An 11,432-nucleotide genomic window follows, 5' to 3' on the forward strand; every position below is an offset into this window, starting at 1 on the left:
TAACCATTATGGTGAGGCGATTTCAGCACCAGACCTGGACGGACAGCTCCCGATCCTCTGACTCCTGAAAATGCCACAAGTCAAAGGTGTACAAGTGTGGTGGGGCACAGATCTAAAGCAGATCTTTTGTTTTTGTTTTTAACTCACTTAAAGATTTCAATGTACTTATGCTCGGCCAGCGAGAGACAATTCTAAAAGTAAATTAAATGTTCTGTCCTGGAAAAGGCAATGGTTAGCCAAAGAATGAGAAGATGGCTGACTGGAGAGGGTTACCTGTCCTAAAACGTTTTTCTGGGACTTTCTCTGTGGCCTCGTTGTAGTCTTGGTGCTAAATGTAGACTTTTTAAAAAATAATATACTATTGCCTGAGCCCAGCTGAGGGTGAGAAAAGGGGAGTGGAGAAAAGCTAAAGGAAAAGTGAAAGCTGGGGGGGGGGGTGAAGGGGAAGAAAGGTAACTAAACCTTTAACTTGACAGCTATATACAACGTTACCGGCCCCCTCCCCTCCCTTTGCTCCTGGTGGCAATGCCTTTTATGTATTTGGTAGCTTGTGCGGTTTCTCCTCCTTATTGAGGGGGGCACGGAGTGGAGAGGGAAGATGCATCTTTCATTGACAATGAGAAAGTATGTGATTTGTCATGCGCTTGGATTGTGTTGTTAGTAATATAATAATAATAACTGTAAATATTAATAAAGATTTATCAGCGTTATTTCTTCTTCCGAGACTTTCCTCGCCCAATATTTACAAATACCGCACAGTGCCTCGGCGGAGGAGAAACATAGTAAAAGGGAGGGCAGATAAGGAAAGAAGGAAGAGGAAAGAAGGGGTACAGGAAAATGGAAAAGGAAGGAAGGAGGGAGAAAAAGCAAGGATGGTAAAGATGGTGGAAACGAGAAAGGGGTGAGGAGAGGGGCTACACAATCAGGACAGTACCACCGTCTGCAAAAGGCCCTCGCCAGCTGTGTCCAAACAGGAGGAGGTTGCGTGTGCTCCTTGTGGACTGGGGGCTGGCGGTGGAGGCGGAGGAGCACAGGGACCCTGGCTTGGAAGACCAGGGGATGAAGAGGAGGAGGAACCGGAGAAGTTGGAGGGGGCGCAGAAGGCAGAGTCCCGGGACTGCCTCTCCAGCCTGTTTTCTTTTCCATGGTTTTGGGCCTGACTACCTGCCCTGGACAGCCCCCCTCCACCGCGGTTGCCGCTGCAATGATCCCTCTCATATTCCTCCTGAGCCCTCTGCATCTTCCGCTTCTTCATCCTACGCTTGTGGATGTGGAAGGTGGACAGGGACAGCACGATGAGGCAAAAGATGAGAGTGACCAGGACAATCAGCACCAGCGTGGAGGAGAATGACTGGAAGAGCTGCTGTCCCACCTGCGTGATGCAGGTACCACTGCCGCCGCCGCCTGCACCCGGGCCGCGGGCACCTGTGTTGCCGCTGCCGCTAGCGTTGGGGGAAGCAAAAGTCCGGTTGAGGAAACACGGCGGCAGCGCCAGCCTCAACTCCTTTGGAGCCCGGGCACTCATCGCCGCTGGGCTGGGAGGGGCCAGGCCCACCAAGCTTCCTCTCTTCAACACTGTTCCCACCAGCCAAGAAGAGGAACAAGCCCACGCCACCCAAAACTACTCCCTGGTGCCGGAGGGAGTGCGCACACCGACCAAGGACTGAGGGAGCGACTGATGGCAAGCAAGCCGACCAGTGAGTGAGCGGCGCCGGGGAAATCCTCTCCGGTCCCGCCTTGAACGTGTCTCCACTCGCCCTTTTTCTTCGCTGAGGCACCGGGCTGCAAAGAGAACAGGCTTAGTTAGGGTCCCAGAGGCTGCCAAAGGGAGTGCGGAGAAAGAGAAGCATCAGCCACCACCGCGAAGCGGCCCTCTGGACACGCTGCCTTAATTGGGACCCCAACCCTACCACTCCTAGCAGCACTCCAGAGCAGCCAGGTGCCAGCCAGCTTGCTCCTCCGATCTCTGGGAAGGTGTACAAGCCAGCAGGACCGAGGTGCAGATTACTCAGCAGATAAGGCAGTCTCCCTGCGCCCTCCACAACTTTCTAATTGCAACTGACAGCAGTCGCCTCAGATGGCGTTTCCTACTTCCCAAAGCATCGTCTCTCTTCTTCCCTGCGCCCTCTTCTTTGTGGACATGTTCGTCTGGATCCTACCCTCTCCAGCACCCACTCCGGACCACTGGGTGGGTTCGCGGTATGCGGTCCTCCCTCCCCCCCCCTCTTCGTCCTCAGACAGCGTTAGATCCCTAAGGTCCCATTCCCAAGGGGGCACCCCTGGCATCGTATCTCGCTCAGCCTATATCCACAGCGGTGGTTAATGCCAGAATCGTGCCCAGTTCTTTCTCCAGCCTTCTTCCCTGGCACCCCCGCCCCCAAGCACCCACCTACCAAAAAAAAAAAAAGGAGGGGGGAGCAGCTGAAGCACCTTTCTCCGCTGAAACACATCTCCGCAAACGCCCCCTTCCTTCCCATCTCCCTGCAACCCACCACACACACACACACACACACACACACACACACACACACGCACACACACTTGACAGTATTCAGCTTCTTTCTAGAGGAGCTGGAACTGGGATGGGGAGGGTTCCCTCCTGCAAAGTTTGGGAAACGGACCTTCTCTCTGGTCTTTCCAGACCCAGTCCGTGGGCCCCGAGATTGTTCCTGGGGACCAAGCCAGGTAGAGGGTAGAGCCGCAGCACATAACACAGCCTCCTTGAAGCTCCCTAGAGGCAGCTGCAAACTGTTGCACTGCGGAGCACCCAGGCGACGCGCAAGCCCCGGCCGGGGCAGGAGTAGGGGCCAAAGCTATAGGCAGGGGTGCCTGCGCAGGCCGCGGGAGCTGTCCTCTTCCCCGCTCGCCCCCAACCGCCGGGCCACCCGGTCATCCCCAGTCTTCAGCCGCCCAGTGTCTCTTACCTGGAGCCACCAGCTGGCTATTGGGAGGGAGCCCCCGCTGCGCGGCTGCAGTGGCGGCTGCAGAACGCGCAGAGTGAAGGGGCCAGAGACCGAGCCGCGATGCCGCTGCCGCCGCCTTCGCCGCTGCTTCAGGGAGCTCAGCTCCCAGCCTATTGCCAGAGAGTCCGGTGACGTCAGGCAGTCACCGCCAGGGCTCTAAGCCACCCCTCAGGCCCCCACCCACCCTTATACCCCAATACTTTACCCTGGCATAAAGAGTCTCCGCCCCATATGTTCCCAGTTCCCTGCTTTTCTGCCCAGGGGCTACCAGAGGTAACCCCACCTCCACCCTGCCAGCAACCCACCTTCCGCACTCCCTTGCCTAGGAAAGGTTGAAGCTTTGGTTCTTCAGCTGTCGTATTCTTCATCCTCAACTCTTTCCCCTGATGGTCCCAAGAATATATTTATTTTGTTTTATTTTAATTTACTTTATTTTATGTTTACTTTATTGCACCCTAGAGAACATTCTCTCTGAGGGGCACAAAGCAGATTTTCTATCCGGTGACAGATTCGGGTCGTTCTTGCCCACACTTCTTGTCTGTGCTGCCCCTGGTTCTGAACATAAACTGCATGCATTAGAGAGATGGCAGGGATGTTTGTCAATGCAAGTGTGGCAAAAACTGAAATACAAACCTAAACATGAACCAAACAATCCAAATTAACTATTTTCTTCTCCACCAGTCTCCAGCTTATCTTTCATTCCATCCAATTCATGATCCTCCCATCCTTGTCCTCCTTTACACTTTCATCTTCAGGTACAAGACCAATTCAGTATATTAAACACCGGGTCTATTCGGACACTGTACACATTCATGAGAAGCATACACAGCTTTATGAGGCAAGGGGATGAAGTTATTCAGAGGACTGCAGAAATTAATACCCTATGAAAATTCTGAGTGTCTTACCTCTCATCAAATACTCCTTCACTGACCCTATTTTTTTCTGACATTTTTAAGTTGTAGATAGGCACAATATCTTTATTTTATTTATTTATGTGGTGTTGAGGATTGAACCCAGTACCCCACGCATGCAAGACAAGTGCACTACCACTGAGCCACAACCCCAACGCCATTGACCCTAATTTTTGTTCAAGTGTTTGATGCATTTGCTGTAAAAGTATAAATAGTCTTTCAGCAAAATGGACAGAACTTCTAGAGGGGTTCTCAGCAGCTTGCCTAAATTTTGTCCAAGACTAGTGACCCTTTTCAAGGAGTTAGCACCCTTGAAATAAAACGTAAATGGTGTATTTAGTTATATTTGCTATCTTTGAAATGGAGCTTGTTTTGTTTGTTTTTATTGGAAAAGCTAGTTGGGAACATTGCCTAAAGACATTGTATGATCTTTGAAGGCAATCAGATGCCTTATTAAATGGCATGTATTTATTCTCTCCTTGTCTTGTTTTCTTTCTGTCTTTGAGTCTAACAAAGTGCCTGTATAGTACTTACTTGAAAAATGGAACAATGCAGTATACATTGATATTTCCTGCTATGTATCAGAAATGAGAGCTAGCATTAATGACTAATGCTTACTTATCAGCTTGTATTTATTGTGCTTATAAAGAGGGAGTCTGACACGGGTGGAAATTTTCTAATATGAGAGGGTCCTTCCTTCAGACCTTGTGTTCCTACCTTGTCCTACTCCAAATTCTTTTTTTCCTCTTTTTCTCATAACTTATATGTGAAAGAAGAAATATATCTCCCCAAAACACTGTTTTCATTTTTTAATAAAAGTCATCGGGGCTGGGGGAGCAGCTCAGTGTTGGAGTGCTTTCTTAATATTCATGAGGCCCTGGATTCTATTCCCAGCAATGAAAAAAAAAAGCGATCAGCTTTACCTTCCTAATTGTCTCAATAAAAAGTATTTCTGTTTAAGCTAAGAATTCAGTACATGCTGTATATGAATAATGTATAATTGCTTCAGACCTCATATTGATGCCCTTGGCTGCCAAAGTCAAGCTGTTACCAATGGTCAATGACCCCAGTGCTAGCTAGCATAGCCATCCTTCCTGGAATGAGGGCATCTGATGCCTATAAAAGCCATTTTCCACATTTGGGCATTATAACTTGGTGGGCCCGGGGAATGGTGAATCTTTTTTCTTTCCTGTTTGTTTCACTGTGATCACTAAGTGAGATTTCGCCATTGACATCTGACAGGCAATGTCCCATTTTTGCACACTGTCATTGCTCCTGAAAAGTTGAATCTAATCAACGTTTTGTAAAGCAAATCCAATTTTGAATACTCCAAAAAGAGATCTGGCTATTTAAAGAGACTCTTTAGTAGAGGGGAAAAAAAAAGAAAGTTGTCTTGTAAAGCAAAAACTCTTTATATAATTAGAATTAACTCTCACTGGTCTGTTTTCTAGATTTGGAGATATTATTCAGTTTTCCTAGAGGGAAACATACCTTTAAAATATGTTACGATGGGATCATCATACATATGTGATGGGATTCTTATGGCAAATATGTCATGTAGCTGCCAGGGTTCTTATTCTTTTATTACAAATGAAAATGGCCTGTTATACCAGGAATGCTAAAAGTGTCTGTGCCATTTTACATAACTTATGAAAAGACAAGGTCTTACCCTAGGGAACTTAACATTCTATAGCAGAATGAATCTGATACACAAGACAATGGTATTTAACTGAAAATGATTTAGGTAGATGAAAAACATAAATTTTCAAGTCGAAAGCCCAACAAATTCCCCCTCTTCTCTTTCATAAAAAAAGCTTGTATATAGATAATTTATTCTAATGCAAAGGACAAATGTGCTAAATACATAGACTTCAATGTCACTGGATCACATGAGTCAAGTCTAAGGAATAGCAAGGGCAAATATAAACACCTCGTGGGCTACAGAATTTTGATCCTGCTCAGTTGCCATATGTTTTTGGTACACTTGGCCCAATGGCAAAGCTTCTTCTAAACAATAGCTTACTATTATTTTAGAGATTAAACTACCCAAGCCAGACTCCTTAAGAGTGGAAAACCAACAGGTGAATAGATAAATAAACTGTGGAATATATACACAATAGAGTATTACTCAGCCATGACGAAGAATGAAATTATAGCATTTGCCAGTAAATGGATGGAACTGGAGAATATAGTGCTAAGTTAAATAAACCAGTCCCCCAAAACAAAGGCCGAATATTTTTTTCTAATATGTGAATGCTAACCCACAACAAGAGAGGGTAGGGAAGGAAATAATATAAGTCCAATGGATTAGACAAAGGAGAATGAAGGAAAAGGAAGGGAGAGAGGAATAGGAAGGACAGTAGAATTAATTGGACCTTACTTTTCTAGCCTTGTATTTGAGTACATGACCAGGGTTACTCTACATCATGCAGAACCACAAGAATAGGATTCTAATTAGAATAAGTTATATTCCATGTATGTATAATATGCCAAATACAATCCAATGTCATGTATATCTAAAAAGAACATATAACAAATTTTTTAAAAGAGTGGAAAATCAAGAAGCTTCTGAGATTCCCAGAATTTTCCTTTGTGAAACAGATTCTCTGGACTTTGGCATGTTCCAAATATTCAGCTGCATATAAAACTTGCTCCTAAGTTTAGCAAGGATCTCTGTCTAGCCTAGTGAGAAGTATCACGTAGGCACTTGTACATCAATTAAAGAAGCACTGAATCCATAACAACAAAATAGTTATTATCATTATTTGCATCCACTATGTGACAAGCTGTATTAAACTCTTTCTATATTAGCTTTGATCCTCACTACAACATTACAAGGTTATTTTTACCAAAATATAAAATTATGCATTGATTCATTCGTTTGCTTGTTTGTTCAACAAAAATCTTTGTGTGTATCACTATGTACAAGGAAATTAACATTTGGGATGTTTAAAAACCATGCCTGAGTCTCCAAATAATAAGTGTATTAATAATTCTATGAGTAGAATCAAATCCAGAGAAACTGATTCCAAAGTTAGTATTCTGTTCATGCCTAGGTGTCTCTCTCTCTCTCTCTCTCTCTCTCTCTCTTTCTCTGTATGTATGTTTGTATGTGTGTGTCTCAACTCTAGTTTCGTTTTTATTTTATATGGATGTCTGTCTGTTTCTGATTGGGGAACTAAGTAATGCTAGAGAAAGGCAGAGATGTTTGTTTCAAGTAGAGGAAGGAAAATAGGAAGACTCCATTACTTAGGTTCCCCTCTCTCTCTGGTAGCAAGGTATAGGACCTCCACTAACTCCCTTGGACTGAACAAAGTCTAGTTTGGAAACCACTGCACTATGCCAGGTCACTTTGGCAGCTCATTATGGACCACGTATAGCACTACACATTCCAGGTCCTCATAGATTTACAGGAACTCTTCCAGAGAATGTGCAGCTGATTCTGACATTTTGCCTAAACTTATTATCCCATCTGCTCTGGGTGCCTGTATACCCACAGAGATATGCCAAATGTTGTAATATTACTGTTACATCAACTGCTGTGTCCACCAGTCACTAATGAATAAGTGAGACTCTGAATGAAGATCTTGAATTTTCTCTAGTTAAATGGTGATGATGATGATAGTAAAAATAATTATAGAATCTTTGTGGCACTATTTTAATTACTGAACATCTAGCAAGCATTCAATATGTAGTACATTTTTACATTATAAAGAATGTCACTAAGATTGACACTTTACCTTTGTCAATAGAAACATTGTATTATTTTGGACAACAAAATTTAGAAAATTTTGGCAAATTTAGTATCCTTTATGTGAAGATGACTAGTAGGGTGAAGGAACTAAAAGCAAGGTAATGAATAATCACTGAAGTCAGAATATCAACCCTAGAGATGCAGTTCATCATAGCATCTTCTAATGTTTAGAGTTTCATCAATGGAAGATGAATTTATCCTGTTCTAGGTACTCCAGATAGAACTGAAAGACAGTGGAGTAGACCTAGAGCAAGAAGCATATATCAATTCATTAATTTTAAGTAGAAAGTTCTTCCTAACCATGTAACAGTCTTCAAACTGGGGGAAGCATATCCTTGAGGATATGTTTAAACTTTTCCAGGGAAATATGGCTATGTGTATTTATTTATTTATTTATGTGTATTTATTCTCCAAATTCTCTACCTCTATGTGTTCTCTTCCTCAAAATATACATCTATCTGAGGTGAAAACTTATCCTTTGTTTCCTCTCTGTTTATATCTCCTATTTCACAAAAGAAAAACATACATGACACCAATTCTCAATCTCATAATAAGGCAAAACTCAGACTATAAAATCTTTGAGGAACTAAATAAAGAAACACCTTGAGGATGTATAACTCCTAAAGAAAATGACAACAAAGCAAAATAATCATTTATAAGAAACATTGGAGGACTAGCACTGTATTTAATTTAGGGGACAAACTCATTTTAAGGTTGTGTTATCTGTCTATCTACTTATTTATTTTAGAATGTTAAAGTTAGACTGTTGTCACAGGGATGAAAGTGTTCTGGTTAAATTAAAGAGTAATTGTAGACATTTTCTTTTTAAAAATTAATCCTGATTTGTTTATTTGGATTGATAATTTGAACTAGATTTGCTTAATAAATAGTATAGAAGATTATACTATGTAAATTAAATGAACTAGATTTATCAATCCAAGAATGTAACAAAATATATTTAAAATATATACAGCATATAGAATATACCAGAAACCACATCATTTGCAACTATGAGGTTTATGATTTTAAAGCTTTCCATGAACTCTACTATTTTCCAAAATTCTCTGAGTATATAGGCAAAAAAAAATTTACAAATTATTCTTTTAAAGTAGCCACCTCCCATTATGAGATCTGGAAGGGCTCAAAGCAAACTAGACCCATCATAAGGATAATAGAGATTTCTTACTGAAGTGGGAATTCAACTGAGGTAGCATCTTAACTTTAAAAAATACAGAAAGATCATACACCTTTAAATATCTTTCAAGTTAAAATCAAATTACTCCAAATAATTTCATCTCATCTCAAAAACATATCTAATCAAACCTCAGACCCAATTAAATATGGGAGGGGAGGGGGGATAGTAGGGGATAGGAAAGGCAACAGAATACAACAGTCACTAATATGGCATTATGTAAAAATGTGAATGTGTAACTGATGTGATTCTGCAATTTGTATTTGGGGTAAAAATGGGAGTTCATAACTCACTTGAATCAAATGTATGAAAGGTGATATTTCATGAGCTTTGTAATGTTTTGAACAACCAATTTAAAAAAATGGGTATTTGTGCAAAAGAAGTCAAGCTTTTTCGTGTTACATTATCCCTTGACTTGGAAATTTATTCATTGAACAAATATTCATTGTGTGCCTACTGTGTGCCACAAATTATGCTACGTGCTTGCTATACCAGTGACCAAGCAAAAGTCTCTGCAATCAACAATGTGCATTCTAGTTACACACATAATCATGTTCTAATTTTCTGGCCAAATCCAAAGAATCTCTTTACCTAACATTTTTAATTATTTAATATTTAATTATTGAAATACATTGTTTATGTCAAGGAAGAAAAACATAAGTTGAATGATAGATGTGAATTTAGAGGGGCAGATGGATGAAGATAGATGGATCATGAAATGTCATATAATTGGTAAGATCTTTGTGACCAACAGCTCTTAGATAATGAGTTCTGGACCATGATCAGAAACCTCATGGCATATGCTTCTTTCAAATGCTGTAGGCTATGAATCTGATTTTCATGAAAAAGATAAATTGAAAATACATCTACCAAATACAAAAAGATATGCCTAGTCCAGGCATTATTGGCATTTTGGGCCAAATAATTATTTGTTTTAAGAGGCCATCTTGTGCATTATAGATTATTACAGTAAGCATATTTCTAAAGATCATAGCCCAAGGTTAAATACAATGGTTATTCAATAAAAAACTAATCTAGGTACTGCTGTGAAGAGAATTTTTTAGATGTAATTAATGTCCCAAATAGTTAACTGAAAAATATGGATATTATCCAGATAGGATTCATCCAATCAGATGAGCCCTTGACAAAAAATTTTTCTCTTGCTAGCCACAAAAGAGGAAGTCAGAGATTCAAAGCATGTGGGGATTCAACATGCTGTTTTTGACTTGAGCAAACCATTGTGGGTGTCTTTAGAAAGGGAGACAGCCTATGGAAATAGGGTATTCAGTTTTTACAACTTCAAGGAATTGAATTCTACCAAAAACTTGAGTAATGCTGAAATGGATTCTTCCCCAGTCTCCAGATAAGAGCCTAGTCTGGCTGACTCCTAGATTTTGGTTCTGTGAGACTCTCAGCAGAGAACCTGGATGAGTCTCATTTCCTCCATTCTGTCAGACTTCTGACCTACAGAACTGTGAGGTAATAAATAGGTGTTTATTAAGCTGCTAAGTGTGTGGTAGTTTGTTACACAGCAAGCAATAGGAAATAGATACAGATGTTTAGGAGCATCTCTGGCCTTTACCCACACTAGATGCCAGTAGCATGCTCACCAGTTTTGCTAGCCCAAATATTTCTAGACATTGCCAAATGTTATGGGAAGCGGATCACACAATCAATCCAAGTTGAGAACCACTGACCTCAACTTACAACTAGTCTCTATGTAGTTAGAAAACAGTAGTCCAAAGGAAGATATGAGAAACTTCGGCTCTACACATATTATGGCAATTTCATTTACTATTTTCTACAAGTGGTTGAATGCAATCAAGAGAGACTCTGATGTGGAAAGAGTACATGAGACATTTTTTAAGAAATAAACCAGAAACAAAAGCAAAAAAATGTTAGGCCCAGGATTCAATGGGTAGGATTCATGGAAGAACAAATAATGCCAATATAGTTCATGCAAATAAAGAGGTGATCTTGCTGGATATGAGAGTAGCTTTGGAACTCTCATAACACAAGAGTGTATAGCAGGAGAGAAACACAAGGTTTGGATCACTAATTTGTTGGTTGTAACACATCACACAATGCTGTGGAAGATTGTGATGGAACACAGTGATAGTGAGTGACCAAGTTACTTCCTCCTGTTGGTTTTTTTCCCTTATGAATCAAATATTGTTATATTCATTTTAGATCCAAAGGAAAAAGTCAAATGGCCCCCTGGTTTTGAACCTTTTATCTCTGACAGTTTTCTTTCTCTTTTTTTCCCGATTGTCTTTATATTATTTTATACATGATATGACTTTAAAGCATCTCAGGAGATATCAATCACAAAATATGGGTGACCAGGAAAGAAACACCTGGAACAGCCTATTTTCTTTCCAGCTCAACATGCTACCTTTCCTGTACAACTTTTTATTATGGTACAACAGGACATACAGCAAATAAAGCCAGAGTGTTTCCGAGGAAGACAAAGGTAGCAATAACGTAGAAGTAGCATGTTGAACAGTCATATTTGATATAATAAAGTAGAACTTATTGGTTTCACTGTATCCTTAGGTAATTGTATAGAAATATTTCTCAGCTTCTAGATGAAAAATAGATAAGTATGATGA

General features: G+C 41.1%; 1 protein-coding gene across 1 annotated transcript; it reads right to left on the reverse strand.

The window, feature by feature from the left end:
• Positions 1-686: 686 nt before the first annotated feature.
• Positions 687-3,034, reverse strand: LOC308642004 (uncharacterized protein C11orf87 homolog). The gene is made up of 2 exons (XM_081280596.1): positions 2,925-3,034; positions 687-1,782 (listed from the first exon to the last, which is right to left on the reverse strand). The coding sequence occupies exon 2, from the start codon at positions 1,523-1,525 to the stop codon at positions 923-925; it is 603 nt and encodes a 200-aa protein (XP_081136722.1). The 5' UTR covers positions 1,526-1,782; positions 2,925-3,034; the 3' UTR covers positions 687-922.
• Positions 3,035-11,432: the final 8,398 nt, after the last annotated feature.

This window comes from Spermophilus citellus, assembly GCF_964194105.1.
Source record: "Spermophilus citellus genome assembly, chromosome: 2".
Lineage (NCBI taxonomy): Eukaryota > Metazoa > Chordata > Mammalia > Rodentia > Sciuridae > Spermophilus > Spermophilus citellus.